Below are 27,691 nucleotides of genomic sequence, written 5' to 3'. Positions count from 1 at the left end.
ATAACTGTTCTTGACTAAATGTTACATCATAAATCCAATCGTTCACAGTCGGGGACCCTCTCCTCCCCCAATGTATAGCAACTCTACGCTTGGCCAGTAATAACAAAAGAGCGTGTAATTTCCGGAGTCCCTGTGGTGTCTCCTTTACATATCCCAATGAGCCCAACTGGGGGTCTGCGTAATTTGCCGTGCCCAGTAGGTCATGTATAATTTTAAAAACGGAGGTCCAAAAGTCAGCTCGTTTGGGGCAGAGCCATGCCATGTGCGAAAATGTTGCTGGAGTGAATCCACATCTCCAGCAGCTGGCATCGTCCCTAAGTCCCATGCGGTGAAGTTGAGCAGGAGTTCTATAGAATCTATGTATAAATTTGAAATGAATAAGGTGTAGCTTATAGTTCGGGGACAGTGCCGTGAGCTGATTGCAACAACATGACCATTGCTCCTCAGATAGCTCAGTGCGAAGGTCCACATTCCATGCTTGCAGGGCTTTGGTCGTTAACAAAAGGGCCGTGTTTTGCATGTTATTGTAGAGTCTGGTAATGAATCTACGAGGTGTCAACCTTAAGAACATTTTCAAGCGCTAGCAGTGTGGGGGTGGACTTGGGAATGTGTTGTGTAATGCTCTGCACATGGCTTTAAGTTTGTGATAGAAGAATTGTTCTGAAAATCGGACTGGACGTCCCTCCTCTGGCTCCAGAGGAGCTCTAAATGTCTCCCCCGGATATAGGTCCATGAAAGTGCGCAATCCCTATCGGAGAGCTAGTGCCCTACTTGTACCATCTCCCATGGTTGGCAACATCGGGTTGTGTGCTAGGGGGATAGATGGGGCATACAGGAGTTTAAGGTGCGCTCTGACCCATAATTTGTCCCATGCCCACCTCAATGTCTCCACCTTACCTATTTCCCCACGAAGGCTTCTACCTGACTGATATAATGCCACCGAAAGTTGGATCGGCGCTGCCACGTCCAGCTCCACAGCAGTATGCATCTGGAAGGGGGTCGGGTGCACCCAGAAGTGTAGGAATTGCGCCGAGCACAGAAGGCATACAATTGGACATCCGGGGCGCCCATCCCTTCCTGAGACAGGGGCAGTGTCAGTAGTTCCCTTGAGATACGCGCCTGTCTGCCAGCCCATATCATAGAGATCAGTAAGGAGTGAACTGAATTAAAAAAATGTTGTGTGAGCTGAATCGGTATATTGACAAACAGGTAGAGCAGTTTTGGTAGGATCACCATTTTGGCAATTGCTATTCTCCCCGCTAGGGAGAGCGGAAGATTGGCCCAGGCATCATTTTACACACTTGACAGGATGTCTGCCTTGCAGTCATTGCCAAAAGGATTACTAGGCCTTCTCTGGTTCTCCCTATAGTGTATTTGCACACATCACCCATCTGTCCATCTGACTAGGCGAGTGCTGCCTATTTATTTTAGTTCTAACTATATTGTAATTTGCATGCCGATCTCTCACGGATCCTACTCCTTTCATACGCACTATGCCCCAAGACAAGAAAAGAACACCACTCTGGTCACTCATCCATGAAATCAAAACACTTCTCACATAGAATGATAATAAATACATACTCTGCCAGCCCCACCTTCCCTCATGGGTTAGCATGCTACCTGTCCAAAAATGTGCTTCAGCACCCCACATGAATCACTGTAAAATACAATACAGTAGCAGTACCCTAATTCCTTATGTCAAGATCAGGCTTTTGTTGGCTCTTCACCCTGCCCAGTACCACTGTACCTGCTGCACTAATCATAGCTGCTTCCTTATGCTCCATGCTTGGACTTGGACTAGACTGCAGGGAGATTTTCACCTCCTTCATCTCTGGTGCCACTGTGGCGTAGAGTAGATTGGAGTAGAGTGTTATACAGTGGACTGTTGTACAGTGGAGTGTCCTAGAGTGGGGCGTTGTAGAGTGGAGTGGCATGCAGTGGAGTAGAGTGTTACAGAGTGGAGTGGCATAGAGTGGAGAGGCATACAGTGGTGTGGCAAAGAGTGGAATGGAGTAGAGTGGAATGGCATAGAGTGGGATAGCGTACAGTGGAGTTGTAAACAGTGGAGTGGCGTAGAGTGGCGTGTAACGTATAGGTTTAGAGTGGAGTGGTGTAGAGTGTCATGCTGTAGAGAAGAGTGGAGTGGAGTGGCATGTCGTACGTTAGAGTGGAGTGTTGCACCATAGAGTTGCGTGTCGTACAGTGTAGTGGCGTAGAGTAGACCAGAGAAGTGTCATACAGTGGACTGTTGCAGAGTGCTGTAGAATGAAGTGTCGTACAGTGTGGTCTGGAGTGGCGTAGAGTGGAATAGTGTACAGTGAGGTGGAATAGAGTGGAGTAGATTGAGTGGAGGGGTGTGTTGTAGAGTAGAGAGAAGTGGAGTAGAGTGCATTGGTGTGTCAGAGTAGAGTGGAGCTGCGTAGAGTAGAGTGGTATGTCATATAGTAGAGTGGCGTGTTATAGAGTGGCATGGCATACAGTGTAGGGGCATAAAGTGAAGTGGCATAGAGTGGAGTGGTGTAAAGTAGTGTTGTGTAGAGTGCAGGAGAGTGTCATACAGTGGACTGGCAGAGTGGAGTGACAAGGTGTAGTGCTGTAGAGTGAAGCGTTGAATAGTGTTGTAGTGTGGAGTAGAACGGAGTGCCATACGTTGGAGGAGCGTGCTGTAGAGTGGAGTGCCTACAGTGGAGTAGAGTGTCATACATTGTAGTAGAGTAAAGTGGCATAGAGTGTTGTCGAGTGGAGTGGCATATAGTGGTGTACAGTGGAGTAGTGAAGTACAATGAAGTAGAGTGCAGTAGTGTTTCATTGAGTACAGTGAAATAAAGGGGTGTGGCGTGGCCTAGCTGGAGTTGTATAGAGTGTTGTAGAGTGGAGTATAGTTTTGTATAGTGGCATAGAGTGGAGTAGAGTGGCATAGAGTGGAATAGTGTGTAGCAGTGGAGTAGAGTGTTGTATAGAGGGCAAGTGTAAAATGTCAAAGTGTAGAGAAGACTGTTGTAGAGTGATGTGTTGCAGAGTATAATAGGGTGGTGTAGCGTTTGTGAACCTAAAACCTGCATTTGAGCTAGTCCCACGAACAAAACTCTGGTCAGTTTTGGAGAGGAGGGTGGTCCCTAGTAACATATCAACATTAATCTACTTGCTCATTGACAGTTATGCCCAGGTGTGGAGGGCTAGTCAGGGTTAACTGGCAGAATGCATCACCATGAATAAAAGGTTGCAGCAGGTATACATGCTTACTCGATTATTTTCCTTTTATTTATATGATCTAGTTGCATAGTTCTTACTAATGCATCTCCAATACATGCATTTAGCAAAGTCTCTCTGTTATAGTTTGTGAAAGATACACTGCTTGCCTCAAAAACTATCAGAGGGTTAGTACTTTTAATTGAATACTTTTTGCTGATCTGCATAGAGAGTAGACTGGGGGCAAACTCCTCCAAAACAGATTATATAACCATCAATCTTCAAAAATCATACCGGGAGAATATCCATGAGTGCAGTAAATCTTAAAAGGGTAAAAATGGACTTTGAGTATTTGGGACATAGCATTAATCTGAACCTGCCTCTTTCTTAACTTCCTTGGCCCAACATTACACAACTCTTCCACCTAATTTCCAATGATTCAGCATGAAGATGTATTTCTCAAAATGTCTTTGATCACATACATTCTCTTTGGCAACCATGGAAATACTATAGTCACACACCATCTCTGTGGGGACCTGGACATCTCTATAATGACACTATCTCTGTGGGGACCTCGACATCTCTAAAATTACACACTATATCTGTGGGGACCTGGGCATGTGTATAATCACACACTATAACTGTGGGTACCTGGGCATGTGTATAATCACACACTATCTCTGTGGGGACCTGGACAGCTCTATAATCAAACACTATCTCTGTGGGGACCTGGGCATGTCTATAATCACACACTATCTCTGTGGGGACCTCGACATCACTAAAATCACACACTATATCTGTGGGGACCTGGGCATGTGTATAATCACACACTATCTCTGTGGGGACCTGGACATCTCTATAATCACACACTATCTCTGTGGGGCCCTGGGCATGACTATGACACCACACATTCTCTTTGGCGACCGTGGTAATACTATAGTCACACACCATCTCTGTGTGGACTTGAGCATTCCTGTAATTAAACGCAAGCTCTGTTTTGGCTTGACCATCTTCAGCTTTGCATTCTCTGTATAGGGCTTTGGGATACTGAAAAGTAGTAAAGTTAGACTTTTGGTCTAAGGTTACATTTGTGAAACTGAAAAGTCGAAAAGTTACATTTTTTGTCCAAGTTTACCTTTGTGAATCGGGCCCTATTTTAATGACGACTTAAAACACAATCATCTCCATGCACTAGCTCTGTGGGGACTTAAACATCGCTATAATAACACACTATCTTTATGGGGACTTAAACATCTCTATGATAACACACTATTTCTGTGGGGACTTAAGCACCGCTATAATAACACACTATCTTTGTGGGGGCTTGAACATCACTATAAAAACATATCATCTCTGTGGGGACTTGAGCATTCCTGTAATTACACGCAAGCTCTGTTTCGACTTGAAGCACCAGGGGGTGCCATAAGGCACAGGGTCAAAGGTGATTTGCATGTAGCTGGGTCTGAACTGGGGGTGACGAAGGAAGCTAAATAACGATGATGGTTTCAACCCTGATCTGTGACTGGGGGTAAGTGACTGAAAAGTTTCAGCACTTCGTACATCATCTCCTTGTGTTTGCTTCGAGTTGAACATCATCAGCTTCACATTCTCTGTATGGGGCTTTGTGAATATTGAACAGTAGTAAAGTTAGACTTTTGTTCTAAATTCACCTTTGTGAATACTGAAAACTAGTAAAGTTAGACTTTTTGTCTAAGTTTACCTTTGTGAATTAGGCCCTATTTAATGAGGACTTAAACACAATCAACTTCATGCACTATCTCTGTGGGGACTTAAACATCGCTATAATAGCACACTATCTATGTGAGCACTTGAACATCACTATAATAACACACCATCTCTGTGGGGACTTAAACATCTCTATGATAACACAGTATCTCTGTGGGGACTTAAACATCGCTATAATAACACACTATCTCTGTGGGGACTTGAGCATTCCTATAATTACACCCAACCTCTGTGTGGACTTGAACATCATTAGCTTCACACTCTTTATAATGATATTCAAGCTTTGAATGTACACACTATTTCTATGGAGACTTAAACACAATGATCTTCACCCACTATCTCTGTGGGGACTTGAACATCTATTTTGACAAAAATGTTAGCAGCTAATCAAGCTCTGGGTTCTACTTCTAATTTCTTTATGTGTTAGTTCCCTTATCTCCTAAGATTTTAAGCACTAATATATAGGTTAAATACAGCTTTAAGGGTCTTTCTTTAAGCATGATATTATATTTTCTGGCACATTGACAGAATCTGTCTTTAATGTATACCCCTAGTATATATGCAGCAATTCCTATATGAATAGATTATAATGTTGTTTGTGTATATTGTTGATAAAATAAACATTTAGCCATGTACCTTTGACTGTATTCAATCACAAATAGTGTTACAGACTAGGTCCCCACAAGGATGGTAGCACATGTTCAAGTCCCCACAAGGATGGTGCTGTGCGCACGATTAAATAACAATATATTTGCAAATTTGAAGCAGGATCCTGTATCATGAATTTTTTCTTAACATAGTTCTGTTATTAGTGTATTTTAAAAACATTGGGAAAGGTTAGTCCCCACAAGGCAGGTATTCACACATAGTCCCCACAAACTTCCACTGCAGGGAGCAGCATGGGCAGACCTAAGGGAGGCGGCTGAAAAAAAGGATATCACCAAGTTTTGGAGCTTAATACACAACCCATGCTTTCAAGACAACGCCCCTGAGATCGGATCAAACATCTTGCCTGAGCAGTGGCTGGCACACTTTCAGGATCTGTACAACCACTGCAAGGACCCCATTATAGAGGAAGAGATGGCGATTCCAGATATACAGTTAGTGGACTTTACCTTAACCAAAATTAGGGTGGGCATTGAGGGCTTGACCAAAAACAAAGCTCCGGGCCCAGATGGGACCCCCCGGATCTATTTTTGAGTGATGTAGACCTATGGGCTCCAATTATTACAAGGGTTATAAATACAGCAGTCATATGTGGTCTACCCCGGTCCTGGTCTACGGCAGTTATAGTCCCTATTTTTAAAAAGGGTAATAGGGACAACCCCCAATGTTATAGGCCAATTTCGCTGATTGATGTAACAGCCAAAATTTTAGGAAGGGTCATTTTGAACCAACTTATTGAATGGTCTGAAGACAATAATATTGTCTCAGACATACAATACGGTTTTAGATCTGGTAGATCTACTAGTGACCAATGTCTGAACCTGTACATGCTGGCCGCAAAGTATACTAAAACGAGCAATGAAACTATTTATTTAGGGTTCATGGATCTCGCGGCCGCATTTGACCACGTAAACAGGAGCAAACTCTGGTCGATATTGAGTAAGTTGGGAATAGACCCAGGGCTGATTAACATACTGAGAGAAATACACCGAGACACTACAGCCAGGGTACGTTACAACATTAACTGGGGGCTAACAGAAGCCTTTGCATGTACCAGTGGAGTGAGGCAGGGGTGTATTCTTGCCCCTTTTTTATTCTCCCTCTACATCAACAACCTAGAGCAGTGTTTAATTAACCTAAACACTGACTGCCCAAAAGTAGGATCGCGCCATATCCCGGTCCTGTTATATGCCGATGACGCGGTGTTGCTAGCCCGCACCCCGAAAGGTCTACAGACATTGATTGACGGCTTTGTTAGTTTATGGAAGCCTTAGACCTGTCGGTTAATCTTGGTAAATCCTATGTGATGTCAGTAGGCAATAAATCACGCTCCAACCTTGTGCACAGGATTGGGCGCCACATATTGGAAAAAGTGAAGTCCTTCTCCTATTTGGGTCTAAGATTTGATAAGACACTAAAATTCTCCCCTCTAGTGGAGGAACGATGCGGAAAATTAATTGCTTCGAATGGAGCAATAGCGAGTTATGGGAGGAGATTGGGCAGATGGTCCCCGGAACAAACCATGAATCTCTACAGTTCTATCTGCTGCTCAAAAGCTATGTATGGTGCGGAAATGTGGGGATATGTAAATACGGATCAGCTGCAGCGCGAGGAAAATAAATTTTTCAGGTCAGTCTTAAAATTACCCCAGAGTATTCCAGCTGTTATCGCGCACAGAGAATTGGGGAGGACTTATATCGAAGATATGGTCAAGTTTAGACCCATTTTAACTTGGCTTAAAATCTGGACAAACCCAGAAGCCGCACTGAGTAGGCTCATTTTAAAAGACTGCTTGACAAGAGATAAAAGTATGAATATCCCATGGCTACAATAGGTCGAGTCTAACTTGGATAGCCTAGGCTGTAAAGATTTGTTTGTAAATCCAGAAGCAATCACCGCTCAAGGTAAAATGACACTAAAGAGATCCTTCATGGCCCAAAGAGACACAAGGAGAGAACTAGGGGAAGGGTCCAAAGGTGCGGTGATTGCTCATAACACGGTTAAGACCACCGAGGGGATGGAACCCTATCTCTATCTCATGCACAACGCCCAAGAGAGGTTTTTAATGTGTCGTTTTAGGCTCAATCTTTTACCACATTTACTGGCAGATCCCCCAGGTTTTACAGTGTCAATTGAGCAGAAGGGTGCCTGCGGCTGTGACAATAGGTCTCCTCAGGACACCCTTCATTTTGTATTTTTTTGTCCTTTTCATATAATGCCACGGCAGAAGTTTTTAATAGGAATTTTAAAAAGGGCAAAACTGACACAAGCTAAATCTGCTCTGCTCTTTTTACAAAAAGCTAACGAGCCGTTGACATTATGGTGTATGATGAATTTTATTAAAGTTGCGCTGAGATTAAGAGAAACCAGAGGAGAGGTTTTAATGTGATTATTATGGATATGTGTGGTCTGCTTTTTCCTGTGGTTCTAATGTAATATGATTTTAGTTAACGGTTCGAGGGTGAGTCAACTGTGTTTCCCCTTGATGAATTGTAATTCCAGTCAGGGTTCCTAAGATGATTTAATTGTTTTTTTTAGGAAAAACTAAACTGTCTGTATCTATATGACTTTTATGGTGTTTTTTTAATCACCGAATAAAGAACTACTGAACTGAACTGAACTGCTGAAAGAACACAAGTCCTCACTAACCAAGCCTATAAGCCCAGTTTTAAAGATTTATAACACCAAAGTCATCGCTTCTGTACTCTGGTGCTGAACTGTGGGGGTATGACAATCTGCCGCCACTAGTTGTAGTCCAAAATAAATTTATGAGAGGCATCACCGGTCTCCCACAAAATACTCCACTCAAGCCCCTATACTATGACCTACACTGTAATAGATTGGATGAGATAGCAAGGTCTCACCTGATAGCATTCTGGCGTACACTATGGACTACTCCCGTGCTATCACACTACGCCAGTGCACTCAAAGATGTCTGGGAATCTAACATGGGTTTGCGACATTTATGGGATGACCCAGTGGGTCAACAGTTCCCCTCTAAAAAAGAAATGAAGGAGCTCTACTGGTCCATGGTAGTAACAAATAGTACTTGCTAGCGCGAAAGTTAGTCAGTTCCAGGTACGTTTCGAAGTAATTCACATCATGGTTCTAGCAGCTGCAGCTTTTCAGATACCACCACTTGCACCAGTGTTACCCATACTTCTAAATCCTCCCTTGATATGTCTGCCTGTACTCAAGAGGTACTACGAAAGGCAAGGAAGTGGCATACATTGCTCACATAATTCAAGTTATACCACCTATGTCTTCGTGCACAGCCTAAAGTCACTTTTTTTGCCTCGCATCTGAGTGGGGGTTGGCAACAAGGGAAACAGTCATCTCTCGTTGGGTAACCACTGGCTGCATAGTTGGTTGGGCACATGGCCTGTCCACGGGCTACGCCCTAGCCCCAAAATCTTGTAGAGCAAAGACTCTGTGCAGCAGAAGTTGCCATATTGGAGAATAGGAGCAGGAACAAAGGACAGCATTTACTGTGATGCAAAAATACATTTTCTGAAAGGAAAGAAATATTGGACACTCTGCCGGTACTACCATGCATGGCAATCCCATAGACCTTCCTTGGAAGGCTGTGGACTATAGACACAAAAGAATGCATTTGTAATACATATCAGCATTTTGTTTGTATCTTAATCCAGTTATATATGACGTCTTCAACACATATCACAAGGTTCATGGGCTCAAGGGTAAGGTCCTCAGGTTCACAAACAGGATGTCCTTCCTCCATGTCTGTGGAAAATCATTTCAGATGGAGATGGGACTTCTTCTTTGCAAGCCTGTGTTGCTTGATCCTAAGCCGAAGGACTCAACATAAAGTAAAATGATGCATAATTAAAAAATCCTAGCTATTTTACAGTAAAGTTTCAAATCTATTAAGGACACTGAGGTGAGGATTATGCATAACGTTTCTCCACTTTTGTGTCCAGCAGCCTTATAAAATTAAGTATAAAGAACTACAATTCATTCCCACGAACACTAGGAAAAAACGAGTAAACATTCACCGCCAGTCCATACCTAATTCTCTTTGTAGAGGGCTTTCCACTTCCTGAATTTCCTCTTTCTTCGCACAGCATCTGGCATGAACTCCATAATTGTTTCTTTATTCTGTATTCTGAACTTTTCCTACCACATGAAAAAGAAGCATCATCACCTCTTAATCTCTTCTCTTGCAGAGGCAGAATTAATATACACATCATTATATACATCTGTGAGTACAGTACATATGATAATTCTAACTCTTAAAACCTATTATTACATTAAAATTAAGAATATTGATATTTGTTTCATAACTCTTCAGTGGATTCCGTAATATAATCATACCTGTAGGGAGGGATCTGGATTATGGTGGGTCAAAGCTTACTTAACATGAGCAAGGCTACATCCGCCACAAGTTTGAAATAAAATCTCTTAAAGGTGGAATCAGAGTACAAATGTGCTGCATTCATAATGTCCTCCAGCCTTACTTCCTGTGAAAAGTCCTTTGATGCCTTGGTCTCACAGGCGAATAATCTGTGAACACATTTACATCGATACCTGCCTCCTGCATGAGTCACTGTACCCACCTGGCAGTAGTAGGTGAGGACACAACCCTGAACGACTTCCTGATGGAAATGAGAATGTATCTTTCACCTGGAGGTCAGACCGTATCGGTTACACTCTTGTACACCTTCAGGCATGCCACCATGCACAGTTAAGGGCAGGTTCTAAATGCTGGGTATGAATTAACCCTGAAATTGTTTTTTGTACCTGTACTCAAATTGAATGCAACAACCTCAGGAATGAAAATTCTGCCCATCAAGTCTAGAGGACTGACGTCAGAAAATCTCATACAAGACACCAAGCACAGAAATTTTGCACGTTTTCCTGACAGTACCTTTCTAGTCAGATATTTATTCTGTGGCCAGGAAAAAAATTAAAACTATGTTCTCGACCAACAATGCAAAGTAACGTGGTCAAGGAGGTAAAGAGAGTCAAATGCCCCTATGTAGATTTCGTACCATCGGGTGATCGCCCTCCTGTGGACCATGACCTGCTGATATGCCAGAGCAGAAAGTGTTTCTTAGACCTGTGAGCAAAGCCCTAAGAGGCCCTTTCTCAAAGGAAATTTAGCACATGTATCAGTTCTGACCCCATGGCACCAGTCAAGCCATCTTTTCCAAGCTGATCTGACCTTGTTGAGGAGATCCTCAGTTTCTCTTGATGAACCAGAGATTTCTCAGCATCCCCTGTAACCCCGAAGGCCATGATGCACAGGCTGCCCTCCTTTACAAGGTGTTGAGGGAAACCCTCCAGATTCCGAAGTATGTGACGATCAAGTGGGAGATGGATTGGAGAATCCCTAGAAATTCCAGAACAGCTGCTACCAGACCTGAGATTTCCTAATGAGACTGGCCGTTACCACCTCTGCTTTCCTTCTTCTAATGTGACCCGTAGCTCCACTATCATAGCAAATGGAAGAAATGTGTGCCCTTGTATTGTGCTATGTCTTGGAGAAATTCATCAGTTACCATTGTGGCGGGATCTGATCTCCAACTGTAGCACCTCGCCAACTGATGATCTAGCCTGGATGCAAAGAGGTTGACTGAGAAGGACCCCCATGCCTGATGCAGTATTCTGTAAATTTCCAGATCCAGTTTCCATATGCTCGAATTCTTCATGTGTCCGGAGTGCCAGTCCGCTACCGTGTTTCTCAACCCTGGTAGGTATTTCACCATTACCAAGATCTTACTGCCTATGCAGAAGTTCCAAAAATCCTTGGCAATGTCAGCCAAGATCTTCAATCCGGTGCCCCCAAGGGCATTTTTATATCAAATTGCCGACAGGTTGTCCATCGTGAGCAGGGTTCCGCCTAAGAAAAGATGCTCAAGGAACGTAACTAAGATTTTGAGGTTTTGAGAGACGAGTCTATGGGAGAAAGAGTACACCACATAGAAAACTGCAGAATCCAGTGTGTAGATTTTTTCCATTTCTGAGGATGGAGAACATTTTTTACACACAATGCTTCACTTGATTAGTATATGACCAGACCCTGAGCAGAGACAAAAGCAGCAAGTATAACTTTGCTGCATCTTTGTTTATCCAGCAACAAATCACTAATTGTACTATTAATTATCAAAATCACCAAGCATGCCCATGGGCCCAAAACCTTGTCAATCCTTGTACCTCAATCTGCTCAAACTACCCAACCACCTACACTTCAAGTAACCAGGTTGTTCATATTTGGTTATAAAAAGGCATTGATTTTCAAAGGGTAGTGATCATGAAATACTAATTTGGGCTCACACTTCATATATGGCTGAATAAGCAACCAGAAGTAGCACTGTGAAAAACTAAGTATATAATTACCTTTGTAGATAGATTTGTAAATATAAAGCACCAGTCTGCTGCAGTGTCTAAAAATGGAGGTGTATACCAACTTTGAAAAATTGTAAACTGCAATTCTACATTAGGATGTTGCTTTAAAGATGCAATGCAGTGTGCCTAACCGGATTTGATCAGGAAATATATGATTTGATAGTCTTCATCACTTAAGGACAAATGGGATTAAAATGTAACAAAGTCAAAGAGATTTACCAAACTACCCCAACAACGTTTAGGTCTGTTGTGCTGTATTTAATTTTTGTCTGAGATTTAAAGTGAGACTATCAAGAGTTGAAAGAGATATTTAATGGTGATTAGAGTAATTTACATATATTGTATAATTTCCTCTGCAGCCATTTTATCCTATTGTATCATCAGTTCAGCAGTGGTGCCCCTTTGCATGGAGGAGAATTTCAGGCTATGATTCCATTGGGCCTCTGGTCAAGTCAGAAACAAAACATCGTGAGGTAACCTATACTTTAATGAGTTGCTGTGCTTTTTTTAACAGCCTCACAGAAATTCGGACCTGCATTGCCCTTTGAGGTAATAATGCATTAGACCTCTTAAATGTCTTAAAATGAGCTACAATCAAATCAGGCTTCCCTGAATGACAAGTCAATCCCCTCATCCCTGTGTTTCAGAGTTCCAAAAGTTATTGTCCAGGCGAGAAGGCCATAGGAATGCTAGTCCTTCACACACACATTAATACTTCCTGTTCTAGGCCCCTCATAAAATGAACCTAGTGTGTTCTTCGGAATTTGCAAAAAAGTGCATATTTGTTGCCTTCCATTATTTCACTATGTTCCAACACAGTATAATGCCTGTTGCAGATTACCAGATCCATACAACTTGGTTTTGCACTTACTAAAATGTGGAATTACTTTATTGGCATTCGTATAGCATGCAATTCTCCATTTGTAAGCACACATCGCTATTGGTTTTCTGAAATGATGTTCCAAACAGTTCAGAGCTAACTGCTGAAGACCTTAGATTTCCATGAGTATGCAACTTTTTGTCAGACATAATCTGTTAGCTGTTATGTGGGTAGTGTGAGATTTGAGAGGCATGCTGTTGGAAATACCATGATACCCAAATAAATGGCATGTATGTGCTGTGCTGGATGCTCACAGTTCTCTGCTTATAATGAACTGTTAGTTGTGTGGGCATGTGATTAGAGGTGGGTTACATGTGAATAAAGCAAGTGGATCCATGCTAATATTTCAACACCAAAGCTCATCTCATCTAGCACTACAAATGTTTCCAATTTATGTTTAAATTTCTTTATTGATTTCAGATTAACCATGGAACATACAAAGTTACACTTCACTCTGTGAGTACTACTATGAGCTCCATCAAGGGGTTGGCTTAAGTAAAGAGAAAAACAAAATTAAACAAAATCCCACCCAACACCCCCTCCCTTTCCCTTTGAGGTATAAAGATGTACGGTAAGTACCTCGGACTCGCCCCCTAGCTTGAGACTTCAGTCTCGAAGCAGCCTATGATCGTTGGTGTGTTGTATCTTCTTGTGGTGCTGTTTGTGGTGAGTCGGCGAATCGCAACAGTCTCAAATACCTTGGGCCGTTGAGTTCTTTAAACTCCGAGGTTAACAGCGACAGGAAGGGTTTCCAGAGATCTTGGAGCAAGGCCCCCGGATTGGCGAGCGACAGAGAGATCCTCTCCATCCAAAGGATATGCCATAACCTATGAAGCCACTCCAGATAAGTGGGCGAGGTGGTCATCCCCCAGTGAGATAGGATATTTTGAATAGCCACCCCCAACGCCAGTGCAATATGCCGACCCCTATGCATTCTAAGTGGAAAGGTAAGAGGATTGGGAAGACCCAGCAGAGTGTAAGCAGGAAAGCGGAGTATCTGGGAATCAAAGTGGGTGTCGATGTCATCTAGGACTTACATCCAGTAGCTCGAGATTTGAGGGCATTCCCACAGCAGGTGGGACACCCCCGCGCCGCACGGCCACCAGCTGCTGCGTGTGCCCCTTGCCCTGCTGCCTCGCTGCCGCTGCCGCAGACCACGCCCCCCCGGCGTGCTCCATGATCGGCTGCCGGCTCTCCTGCTACTGCTGCCAAGTGTTGTTTTTCCCTGTTTTTTGCCCCCATTTGTGCCTGTTTTTAAATATTTTGCTGTTCCTGTGTTTACGTCTTCCTTCCTGGTTGTCCGCCTACCTCGCCGCCCTCCGCTCTCCCTTCCCGCCACCGCCGCTTGTCCCCGCCCCTTTTTTCTCTTCTGTAACCCTCCCCGCTCCCGCCTCCCAGCTGCTCCGCCCACCCGCGCACTTGGCCTTAAATGGCGACCGTGCGACGCAGGTGAGTGTGACCCACTTGTGGGACACCCCCGCGCCGCACGGCCACCAGCTGCTGCGTGTGCCCCTTGCCCTGCTGCCTCGCTGCCGCTGACCACGCCCCCCCGGCGTGCTCCGTGATCGGCTGCCGGCTCTCCTGCTACTGCTGCCAAGTGTTGTTTTTCCCTGTTTTTTGCCCCCATTTGTGCCTGTTTTTAAATATTTTGCTGTTCCTGTGTTTACGTCTTCCTTCCTGGTTGTCCGCCTACCTCGCCGCCCTCCGCTCTCCCTTCCCGCCACCACCGCTTGTCCCCGCCCCTTTTTCTCTTCTGTAACCCTCCCCGCTCCCGCCTCCCAGCTGCTCCGCCCACCCGCGCACTTGGCCTTAAATGGCGACCGTGCGACGCAGGTGAGTGTGACCCACTTGTGGGACACCCCCGCGCCGCACAGCCACCAGCTGCTGCGTGTGCCCCTTGCCCTGCTGCCTCGCTGCCGCTGACCACGCCCACCCGGCGTGCTCCGTGATCGGCTGTCGGCTCTCCTGCTACTGCTGCCAAGTGTTGTTTTTCCCTGTTTTTTGCCCCCATTTGTGCCTGTTTTTAAATATTTTGCTGTTCCTGTGTTTACGTCTTCCTTCCTGGTTGTCCGCCTACCTCGCCGCCCTCCGCTCTCCCTTCCCGCCACCGCCGCTTGTCCCCGCCCCTTTTTTCTCTTCTGTAACCCTCCCCGATCCCGCCTCCCAGCTGCTCCGCCCACCCGCGCACTTCGCCTTAAATGGCGACCGTGCGAACGCGCAGCGGTCACGCGCAGCGGGCGCGCCGATTGTGCGCCGAAGGCGCGCCAAAGGTAAGCCCGTCTGCTCCCGTCCGCGACCGGATCGTGACCAGCGCCAGGACCCCTGGCCCCCGAAGACCCCGACCGACCCGCCGGACGTACTCCGCCGCCACCCTCATCGCACTCAACACCGGCCGACTCCCAGAATGCCATCAAGCCACACCACGACGCACCCACGGACCCTTCAGCTGCCACGCCTGCAAGTTCACCTGCATCCGGACCTGCCTCGCTCCAGCACCCGCCAAGTCGAACACCAGCAGCACCCACCTCAAGTGCATCCTGCTCAACACCCGCTCCGTCCACAGACACGCCATCGAACTCTGGAACCTTCTAGACGCCACAGCCCCTGACGTGGCCTTCCTCACGGAGACCTGGATGAACGCCTCTTCAGCTCCCGACATCGCCATCGCTATCCCAGAGGGCTACAAGATCATCCAGAGGGATCGCAACGCCAACCAGATGGGAGGAGGCATCGCCATCATCCACAGGAACACCATCCGTCTCACGACCAACACCGACAACACCCTGACCAGCGCCGAACACCTGCATTTCCAGATCCACACCAACCCGAACACCACCCTCAGAGGCACCCTGATCTACCGACCCCCTGGACCACGCACACAATTCAGCGAGGACATCGCCGACTTCGTCAGCCCGCATGCCCTCCCCTCCGCTGACTACATCCTCCTGGGGGACCTCAATTTCCACCTGGAGAACAACAACGACCGCAACACCAGCACCCTGCTCGACAACCTCGCCAATCTTGGACTCAAGCAACTGGTGTCCACCCCCACCCACCTCGCCGGACACACACTCGACGCAGTCTTCTCTTCCAGCACAGACATCGCCTTCAGCCACGCCACAGAGCTTCAATGGACGGACCACAGCTGCGTCCACTTCACCTTCAAGAGAACGACGACCCACCACCACCAGCAACAGGCCGCCCGCAGAAGCTGGAATAAGATCACAGCAGACCAGCTCGCCACCTCCCTGAGCCAGCACCCTCCTGCCAGCTCAGCGAACCCCAGCCAGGCCGCCGACAACCTCACGAAGTGGATCAGCAACTGCGCGGACGAACTCGCCCCTCTGAGGACCCCGCCCAGCAGACCCGGCAGCAAGAAAGCCCCGTGGTTCACCGACGAACTCAAGAGCTCCAAGAAGAACTGCCGAGCCCTCGAGAAAGTCTGGAGAAGGGAACCTACACCGGACAACAGGACCTCCTTCAAGCTTGCCACCCGGAAGCACCACCAGCTGATCCGCGCCGCCAAGAAAACAGCATTCAAGGACCGGTTGGACAACAACGCACACAACAGCAAGGAACTCTTCAACATCGTGAAAGAGCTTTCCAACCCCAGCACAGGAAACAACGACATCACCCCATCGCAAGACCTCTGTAACTCCCTCGCTTCATACTTCCACAACAAGATCGCGGACATACACAACAGCTTCAACAACCAACCAACGCACACCATGACCGAACAACCACCCCCCACCACCACCCTCCACGCCTGGACCCCGATCAGCACCGAAGACACCATCCGCACGATGAACTCCATCCACTCCGGATCACCGACCGACCCCTGCCCTCACCACGTCTTCAACAAGGCCGACGCTGTCATCGCACCCCACCTGCGAGACATCATCAACACATCCTTCGACACCGCCACCTTCCCTGTGAGCTGGAAACACGCCGAACTCACCGCTCTGCTCAAGAAACCAACAGCGGACCCCACCGAACTCAAGAACTACCGCCCCATCTCGCTCCTCCCGTTCCCTGCGAAAGTCATCGAGAAGACCGTCAACAAGCAGATGGCCGCCTTCCTCGAGACGAACGGATCCCTCGACCCCTCACAGTCCGGCTTCCGAGCCAATCACAGCACCGAGACCGCCCTCATCGCCGCCACCGATGACATCCGAGCCCTGATGGACAATGGAGAAACAGCGGCCCTCATCCTCCTAGACCTCTCCGCGGCATTCGACAGGGTCTGCCACCGCACCCTAGTACAGCGCCTCAGCAACATCGGAATCCAGGACAAGGCGCTGGAATGGATCATCTCCTTCCTCGACGGAAGAACACAGAGAGTCCGCCTACCACCGTACAAGTCAGAGGCCTCCGAAGTCATCTGCGGCGTCCCTCAAGGATCATCTCTGAGCCCCACCCTCTTCAACGTCTACATGAGCCCCCTCGCGGCCATCGTACGCAAACACAACCTCAGCATAATCTCCTACGCCGACGACACCCAGCTGATCCTCTCCCTGACCAACGACCCCGCCTCCGCCAGAGCCAACCTGCACGAAGGGATGAAAGAGGTAGCCGAGTGGATGGCGACCAGCCGCCTGAAACTGAACTCTGACAAGACGGAGGTCCTCATCCTGGGCTCTTCACCCTCCGCCTGGGACGACTCCTGGTGGCCTCCCGCCCTGGGCGCCGCACCCAAACCGACAGACCATGCACACAACCTGGGCTTCATCCTGGACTCCTCCCTCTCCATGACCAGGCAAGTCAACAACGTCTCCTCGGCGTGCTTCAACATCCTACGCATGCTACGGAAGATCTTCTGGTGGATCCCCACCGAGACCAGGAAGACCGTCACCCAGGCCCTCGTCACCAGCCGACTGGACTACGGCAACGCCCTCTACGCCGGTACCACCGCCAAGATCCAGAAGAGACTCCAGCAGATCCAGAATGCCTCAGCCAGACTCATCCTCGACATCCCACGAACCAGCCACATCACCGGACACCTGAGAGACCTTCACTGGCTCCCCGTCAACAAAAGAATCACCTTCCGCCTCCTCACCCACGCACACAAAGCCCTACACAACCAAGGCCCGAGCTACCTCAACAGCCGGATCAACATCTACGCTCCCAAACGCCACCTCCGATCAGCCAACCACGCCCTCGCCGCCGTCCCCCGCATCCGAAGAGCGACTACAGGAGGAAGGTCCTTCTCCTACCTGGCCGCCAAGACCTGGAACTCCCTCCCGACCGACCTGCGCCTGACCCAAGACCACCTCTCCTTCAGGAAGAAGCTGAAGACCTGGCTGTTCGAGCAGTAGCGGCACCCCCTCCCCCCTGTGAAGCCTTGGGGTGTGAGATACCAATAGGTTGCTATTTTTGTCGTGGTCTCCATGTTCGCAACACTGCCTGTCGAGTGCCGAGCTCTGTAATAAATGTTCGTCCATTCTTTCTGGGAGAGTGTCCTGCCAAACTCTCCACCCCATCTCAACTGTCCGGGGGATTTGTCTGTCTCTGGTGTGTGTCCGAGGAATCTATAGAGTTCTGTTGTCAATTGTGAGTCTGTGTGTTTCATCACTAACCACTTCTCAAATGGCGTAAGGGCCCTCTGTGCTCCCTCCCGAACCTATGACTGTATAAGCCAATGTTGGATTTGGTGGTTTCAGAAGCGTTCCTTCTCTGGGAGACTGTTGTGTACGGAAGTCAGTAATGGATAAGGGCCCCTCCACATCAAAGAATTGTCCTATGGACTGGCAGCCCTCTTTTGTCCATGACTCAAATGCTCCTATGTCGAGACCAGGAGTTAAGTCAGGATTGTGGACTACAGGTGTAATTGGAGACAGGAATGTTTTAAGCCCACGAGATGTGGCCATCCTATCCCAGGATGATAGTGTAGAGTGTGTGCCTTTGATATGTATAAGTTGTGGGGCCTTGCTGCCTTTGTAAGAAAGGGACTCCCCATAGGGGCTGTCTGGCTAAGTCTCTGTCCATGAACAGCCAATGCTTCTCAGATTCAGGCCGTGACCACTCTACCAGGGTTCTCAGTTGTACCACTCAGTGATAGTCTTGCAAATTTGGGATTGCTAACCCCCCTGCGGTTGGAGGCCTGTAACATAGTCCATTGTGTAATCTGGGTCGCTGGTCTTGCCAAATAAAGCACTCCAATCACGCTGCATAGAGAGTAGCAATCCTGAAGGGGGGCCAGTGGGAGGGTCTGAAATACAAATATTATCTTAGGTAAGATTGGTATTTTGATCGCCTCTATGCTGCCCAACCAAGACAGCGAGTGTGGTCTCCATCTGCATAGGCAGTCACGTATGTGTTGCAGTAGTGCCGTGTAGTTCAAAGAGGTGATGCGTTGTATGGTAGCTGCGGGTTGAAGGCCTAACTAGGGGATAGTCTCTCGAGACCATTGAAGGTGATGCATGCGTTTAAGTACCTCTATTGTGTCCGGGGTAAGGGAAAGTTGAGCACTTGTGACTTGTGAACGTTAACCTTGAATCCCGACACTTGTGCAAAGCGTTCTAACTCGGTCATGGGGGCAGGCAAGGAATCCCTAGGCTTTTCCAAGTGGCGACTACGTTGTCCGAGTATAAACTAAACTTATGTTCCCCTCCCCCCGAACGTCACCCCAGATATCAAAGAATCATCACACACTCTTTGGTCAATGGGCTCCATATAGAGGGCGAACAGGAGTGGTGAGAGTGGGCAACCTTGCTTTGTTCCTTGCTGAATAGGAAAGGGGTGCGAGGTGAGGCCATTCACCCGGACAGAGGCAGTAGTGTTGGTAAAACTACTGAGCACCCAATTTATAAATCTCTCCGCCAGGCCAAAGTGGCCCATGGTTGCTGTAAAATAGGGCCAATGCACCCTGTCAAACGCCTTCTTGGCGTCTATAGAAAAAATCATGCATTCGACATCAAAACGCTCAGCTTTGTCTATAATGTGTAGTAGGCGTTTGGTGTTGTCGGAGCACTGGCAGCTTGGCACAAAGCCCGATTGATCTGGGTCTATCAACCCCGGAAGTCAAGGGGAGAGGCGCTGCGCTAGGATCCCCGTGAATAGTTTAAGGTCCAGGTTGAGAAGAGAGATAGGACGATAGGACGTGCAGTGCCGCTTGCCCTTTCCCGTTTGGGTATCACTGTAACTAGTTCCTCCAACATCATAGACAGAATGGGGGAAGAGAGCCCAATTGAATTGTACACCCTCACCAATATCGGGGCCAATGTGGCGCAGAAGGTTTTATAAAAAAGGGATGAAAACCCATCCAGGCCTGGAGATTTAAGCAGTTTTTGTCTGGAAATAGCCGAGTTTACCTCTTCTAGCTTGATCGGGGATTCAAGATCCACGATCTGGTTAGGTGTTAGTTTGGTGGTTTTCACGCTGTGCAAATATTGGGCGGGGCCATCGTCGGGGAGTTTCTGTGCCTCGTATAGGGACGCGTAGTATTGCCGAAATGTTTCTGCGATGTCCTGGTCAGTAGTCTGCTCTTGCCCAGAGTGATGCGTAACCGTGGGTATATATGTCTGCCCTATCAATGTCCAGGCCTGCCAATTGGGTTCGCACCGCCTTGAGCTGCATCAAGACCCTGGGAGTGCCTGTTCTTTGGTGTACATGCTCTAACTCTTTCACCTCGCAGGAGAGTTGCTCCCTCTTTTCCTGACGGGTTCTGTTGTCGAATGCAGTGATAGCTGTAAACTGTCCCCTGACTACTGCCTTCAGGGTATCCCAAAGCATGGCAAAGGGGGTATCTGGTGTGTCATTCACGTCTAGGTAATCCACCATTGCTTTAGTAATCCACTGTACTACTGTGGGGCATTGGAGCAACATCTCTTTGAACTGCCATAATCGGCGAGCAGGTTGAGGGCCAGTAAAGGCCAATGACATACACACTGCCGAGTGATCTGACAAGGTGCAAGGGAGTATCTCGACCTGTTGTGCCTGCTGAGACAGTCTGTTGGTAGTCAGTAGGTAATCATTCCTAGTGTAGGTCTAATGAGGATGCAAGTAGAATGCGTACTCTCTATCCGTCGGGTGGTGGGATCTCTATATGTCCGTCAGCCCTGCCTCAGTCAGAAGCCACTTCCCCTTTATGGTGAGCGTCCCAGTCTGTCAGTGTCGCTGGCTTGATCTGTCCATGTCATTATCAAAAGCTAAGTTGAGATCCCCCCCCATGACCCATGATCTGTCAGGGCATTTGGATAGTTCCAGCACCACCTAGTAAAGGAACCCCTCCTGTCCCTCGTTCGGGGCATAGACTAGGACGAAGGTGAAAGTGTGTGGGCCTAGTGTGAATATGTGCGCCAGCAGTTGACCCTTAATTTCAGCCCGTTTAAGGCCAACTCTGTGTTAAAAATTAGAGGAGACCAAGATGGGCACTCCAGCCGTCTTGGTAGTGTGAGACGAGAAAAGTTGTTGGGGGAACGCCTTGGCTCGTGATCTATAAGTATCCTTTGACAGAAGAGGTGTCTCCTGGAGAAGACAGATATGTGCGTCCGTGTTTTCAAGAAGCGAAAGGATGGCCCTTCTTTTAACCAGATTGTTAAGGCCTTTCACATTAAATGTGATAATCTTAAAGGCTGCAGTCATGTGAACGGTGTCTTTAGATTGTTATGCATATCTGGAAGTGTGTAGAGACCGTGAGGGTCGGCCTCATTTGTGAGTTGGCAGATGTTGTGTGACAGAGATCTGGCCCTGGAAGAGCCCATTCGAGCTTTAAGTTGTATGTGCGGAGGGAGACCAAAGAACCCCAAAACATTATAAACAAAAACTAACAAACTGGCAAACAGTATAATAGTCCTGGGTGAAAGACTCAATGGATAGGCGTGAAATGCCAGCCGGACCCATTCCATCTCCCCGTCCCACCCGGTCCCGGCAAATGAAAAGGAACGGGAAGTCCATAATACAGGTTTGCGATACATCTGGCCCAACCCGGCTGGCAAGATCAGGCAGCGTTCAATCTGCGTTGGCGGAGTCTACTTTCAGTGACGCAATGACCGCCTTTCTTTCTTTGGCAATAGTCTCTGGGTCCGGCCGAAGGCAGTGCGGTGACCGGCCAACCTTCCGCCATCCCTCTGCTCTCAGGGACCTTCTCTTGGTTGCTACCTGCGTAGAAGCATTCAAAATGTCATCCAATAGGTTCAGCAGCCGTTTGGCCTCCTGCAGTGAGCGGATTTGCTGTACTTTACTTTCCCATTTAAAAATTAAGTGGAAGGGATGGCTCAAAGAGTAGGGGAAGTCATTGGAGCGCAGGTGAGCAGTGACTGGTCTAAACTCCCTCCTCTTTTGCAATGTGGAGGCCGCCACTCTTGATACAAGAGGAGTTGGGAGATCTGGAACTCGATAGGATGTTTGTCTCGGGCCTCTCGGAGGAACCGTTCTTTAAGTTGAAAGTCGTGGACACACATGAGGATGTCCGGCAGGGGAGCCGTCGCCGCTCTCCTTGGGCCCACTCTGTGTGTTCTGTCCAATTTGATCCTCTGTTCCGGTGAGGATCCCAGTATAGAGCGAAAGAGTTCCTCCACGTAGGCTTCGATATCTGGCCCCTCCGCCCCCTTGGGAACCGCTCAAATTCGTATGTTATTACATCGGGAGCGATTTCCGAGGTCCTTCGCATGTGCCTGGACATCCAGATGCTGGTCTTGGAGACGGAGGACTTCTTGTTGGAGCTGATCTATCTCCTCATCCCTTGTAGAACTTTGTATCTCCAATGTGTCACCCTGTCACCGATTGAATCTAGATCCCTCTGAACCTCATGGATCTCCTGGGCCAGCTCCTGCTTCATAAAGCAGAGATCGCCTTTCAGGGAGGCGAACACAGTCTCAAGAAAAGCGCGTATGACTGGGGCCTCTGTGTCCTCCATCTCTGGGCCCGTGGGACCTCTGGACGGGAAATGGGTTGCGTCTGTGCCGCTAATAATGGACTTAATGAGGAGGTCCTTAACAGAGCGTTCCTTCTTGCCTTTATGTGATGCCATTTCCAGCTAAGCAGTGTCTACCCCTTATTCAGCTTAAGCACATCTGTGTCAGGCACTTTCTCAGGGCCCACCAATCCTGGGTGTTGAGCACTCCGTCCTGCTCCTCTGCTGTAATTGTTAGTCTCCTGGGCTCTTGTACCTGATTTCTGCTGCCCGTGAGCAGCCCGGGTTCAGCAACCTATTACACCAAGATGGTCGATCAAACCGCCAGGGCCAGCGCAGCAGGCGTTTCGTCCTTCGGCTCCCACCCAGGCCTTCCTCAAACCCCGGGCTCGTGGCCACCCCCACTTGGTCAGCCCTGTAGATAGCATGGCCCAATCGGCCCACGGTGCGGCTCGGCTGCAATTCTGGGGAGAGGGAGCTGTTCCTTAGTCAGCCTTGCGACTTGGATCTGGGTCCATAGATGGGAGAAGGAGCATACGTCACTCTGCTTTGATCTTTAGGTGTGAAGCTATAGACTCAGTCGTGGTGGCTTAGCAATTACTCTCTTGCTGTAGGTAATCAGAGGGTTCCCGCAACGGCCAAATGCTTCCTCCTCCCCTTCCCCCGACGGCACCAACCTTCCACCTCGGGGATCACCCTGGGGTGCTTCCCCCGGCCCCGCGCTGCACGCTGTCTTGGTCTAGGCCTTCCACGTTACCCAGGCCAGACTCCGCTGCACCGTCAGCTGAACAGCCCAGGGGAACCAGCCTCGTGCTCACTCAAATCCAGGCAAAATAGGCGAGGGAAAGGGGGGGCCCAAGCAGGAGGGTTTGCGCTCCAATCGGGCGGCAGCTGGGTCAGCGCCCACGGCTATGAGCCTCGGCCCACTGCAGCTCCACAGATCCCCAGGTCCCCGCTGCGGAGTCGGGGCTCTTCGGAACAGGAATGATCACTGGGGCACAATCTGGGGGAATGCCACTCACCTCCCCCGGAGTCTTAGTATGGCCGTCCGGTCTCCTCACAGACAATGAGGCTCTCAGCAGTGCAAAACGCCCGCTCTCCAGATCAGGAGCACGTCAGCACCCCTCTACACCCAGGCCGCATGTCGTCTCTGCCTCGCAGCGCCTCGCTAGTGGCTCTGATGCATTCGCCACAGGGAAAGTGCGAAATCCGCCCGGTCCGAGTTGTGCAGCCCCGGCACCAATCCGCAGCCTGTGTCCCCTTTCCGAGTCATCTTGGTCTGCCCGGGCTGCCTGTGCTCAACCAGACCGATGTCAGGGAGACCCACATGCTGCCAAGCAGCCCACACAATGGTGCCGCAGGGCCGGGCTCTACCTCTCCTGGTTTCCCCGGAGCTAATGCGGCACCTCCGCCGCTTGTCTCCACCGGATCTGGCTTCAGGGTATCATCAAAAGGGGAGGGGGGGTGATGCTTCTACACCCTTCCCGGTTCACTACTCGGAGCTGTGTCAATAGGGACCAGGCAGTAGGACGGAGCGACAAGCAGGCACATCCTACTCAGCCGCCATCTTGGCCAGGCCCCCAAATGAATCCAATTTAGATGGTAAAATACTTTCTCCAAGTAGATGGATGTCAACATGGGCACCCAGGGATAGTTTGGTAAATGAAATAATTGCTGTATGTTAGGAGGTGTGCCTTAGTTTGACATGAAACTGGATTAGCCCCCATGTATCAAATTTGGCTGGGCATGTTTCAGGCTATTTGCGTGTGCTTTCCTGAGTATTTTGCAATCCAAATTGGGCATTGATTCCTTATGATTATGAGAGATTGGGCTGTTGGTTGATTGGGGTTTGATCCCTGGACAAGCAACAGCCACAAACCCTGGCAGGATGAACTACAAAAAGTCACTAAATTAACCTGTGCTTAACCCTGGGTAGCTTGTCACAAATAAGGCAGTCAGGCTTAACTTAGAGGCATTGTGTAAAGTATTTATGAAGCACACAGAACGTAATAAAGTGAAAACACAACTGTAGGGAACTTTTGCACCAATTTAGTAAACTTCAATAAATGATTTGACAAAACAAAAATACAATCAGTAGTACTGGTGTTATGAGTTTTGAAAGTTTTTAGTAAAAACTAGTGCCTAAAAGATCAAGGCACCTACCACGAAATATAGTCGCACAAGATCGGGTCAAAGTTTTAAAATCTTCCAGACACAGTCTGACTCCTGGGGAAATTCATAGGTAAGGAATCTGCAGCTAGATATTGTCTCTTCCAGTTAAGAGATTCCAAAAGTAAGTACCGTGCTCTTTAATGGTAAAGTAGGATTTTAAATTACAGTTTTGAAAATGCCACTTTTAGAAAGTTGGCAGTTTCCTGGTCATATACTTCGATGCTTGAAGCCTTCCCTGGGTCACAACTGGGTGTAACTGACAGTTAGACTTTGTGATTTTTTTCCCCAAACAGTCACACAACAGGGGGATTAGATGTGCCTGAATAGGCCATCTGCTGACAGGATGGAACCGCATGGAGAGTTGGATTGCCAGCGGGAGACTGCAAATTATTCAAGATTGTAGAATATGAACAGACGATTTTGCGGCGACAGGAGTTATTAGCCCTGCGCGCATTGAATTTGACCCTACAGGCTTTTGCCCAATAGATTTTTCTATTCAGAACCATCTTCTCGCCATGGATATATGACTGCTTTAGAATTAGACTTCTTGGATTGCTGCGGATTTGATGTTGTTCCAGGAGATATATCCTTATATACCCTAGTCCTGATGAGGCCCACAAGCAAGTTGGGCTGAAACGCGTCGGCTACTGTTTAATATTAAGAGCCCCGGAAGAATTTAAATTTTTGTTGAATCGAGTTCTACATAGTACTAATATATTGCGATAGGGGTGTAATTGTTTCTACCCCCCAGTACTATTCCATGGGGCTTCTTTAAACAATGGAATGTTCATGATAATAGTGGTTACATCCATTATTTTTTGTAGGGGAATAAAGAATGGATTTAATGTCCTTTGTTTTGTATGTTTTTGGTTTTTCCCTTCTTCGAAATGAATATTTGAAATTGTATTTGATATGTTGATAAAAAGAGATTTATCAAGTGAAACTGTGTCCAAACAATGATATGACTAATAGATGATTTATTTCAATATATAAGTAACTTGTTGTGAAGGAGTAATTTGTGGTATCCTTCATATTATGAGAGAAATATCATTTTGATCTGTTCCTTCGCATCACTCTGTTTTCTGTGATTATTGCTTTACCCAGATGCGTTTGGAATATTGGGTGCCCCCTTATTATACATTAGGATTGAGCGGCAGAGCACGCGGGAAACTTAAGGATTTCAAAACCAAAAATTCTAACTATTGCCTGCACAAATTGCTGTGGATCTCCTCCCATTATTACAAATAGATGACACATCCTCTGTAGGAGGCAATGGTGCTCTTTGTAGCACAGATGACTTGTGATCCGCTTGCCTCCCCAGCAGCATTATGGGCACAGTAGTCGTAAGCGCCCTCAGGAACACAAAAAGAGTCACACACTGCAGTAGGTGAGGGCGCTCTTTGTATTACAGATGACTTATCACCCGCCTCGTTCCCCAGCAGGATTATCGGTGCTGTAGTCCCAAACTCCCTCAGCAACACACAATACATCAGTGAAGTATAATATGAGTCCTGTGGAATTACAAGCACGGGATCCACATCTGGACATACCCTTCACATCAGAGTGCTGACTACAGTAAACTACACAGTGATGGAAGGATTGCTTGAATTAATCTGAGCCTGTGGTGATAATTGGTGCCACAATTCCAATATAGGTTAGTTACCCAATGTGCCATGCTAAATAGTTAGGGTCAAATCATGGGTGATAAAGCCTTCAAGTGGTGATTGGCCTTTTGAAATAATTATGAAAACATATTTAACCCCCCTTGGCCAATCAACCTAATCCTTGAAACAAGCATGCTTTGCACAAATACAAAACATTAGTCTTAAACTTTATGAATTATGCAGCTTTAAATAAGCAGAATGAAATAAATTAATTCCTTGCCCATTAATGATTGTTATGCGCCTAATAGTGCTTTGTGACTCTCCTTGAAATAATATTGTTTTGATAAAATAACCTGAACCTGGTCAGCCAAAATGCATGAATCAGTAACGTACGTTTGGCACGTTCCTTTGATGTTCATTGATAACTTGTGGAATACATCTGTGTAACCATTGTTACTATTAGGGAAGTGTTAGAAGTTGGGGTGGGGGATAAATTCCTCTGAGCCAGCGGAGTTGGCTGAGTTTTGGCGGAGTTCCGGCTATACTCCATCAACTACCATGTGGCAGACTTTCTTCTTGCGCTTGGCTCACCAACGGTAAGTTGGCGAGCGAGAATTGGCGTCCCTTAGTGCAATTTTCAGGTGCTAAGAGGTCATCCAGTGAGATTTTCTCAATGTGGGCGGCTGCAACTCTTTGCAGCGAGAAAGCTGCCGCTCAAGTAGCAAATCTACTCGAGCGGCAGCAAAGAAGCAGCGCCCTCTGGTGTGCTGGGTGGTGCCATTCGTGCCGATTTAGCAGTGTGGAACAAGCTTCCAGCATTAAAAATCAGTACAAGCAACGCAACATGCCGATTTCTGCCTGTTAGCGGAATTCTGCAGAATCTCGCTGAGTTTTTCTATACCTTCACAGATTTCAGCAGAGTGAAACTCAACAAGTGCCACCCACCCCTAAGTTGAAGCTCTTCAAAGGCAATAAAAGTGCACCTTCTCGAGACTAAGGCGTTTCAGACAGATAAGAACTACCACACTCCTAGGTTATGGGGATTCATGCACCAGCATTGTGTTTTTCTGCCCATTTTCTAGAGGATGACTTGTTAGATACATGACTTGATAATGCTGCATAGATTCTAAGAGTGAAGTGTCACAGTCCTATTAGATAGCTGTGCAGAGGAAGAGACCAGGAGATCTGAAGATACCAATATTTTTTACTTGA

General features: G+C 47.6%; 1 protein-coding gene across 1 annotated transcript in view; it reads left to right on the top strand.

Moving 5' to 3' along the window:
- Positions 1–27,691, top strand: part of LOC146832789 (fibrous sheath-interacting protein 2-like) — a 538,629-nt gene that overhangs the window by 436,253 nt on the left and 74,685 nt on the right. The window contains exon 4 of the mRNA XM_085603979.1: positions 12,330–12,443. Coding sequence (XP_085460105.1) covers positions 12,330–12,443 — 114 coding nt within the window. The remainder of the gene's footprint in view (positions 1–12,329; positions 12,444–27,691) is intronic.

This window comes from Triturus cristatus, chromosome 5_1, assembly GCF_964204655.1.
Source record: "Triturus cristatus chromosome 5_1, aTriCri1.1, whole genome shotgun sequence".
Taxonomy (NCBI): Eukaryota; Metazoa; Chordata; class Amphibia; order Caudata; family Salamandridae; genus Triturus; species Triturus cristatus.
This window is presented reverse-complemented; position numbering and strand designations above follow the sequence as displayed.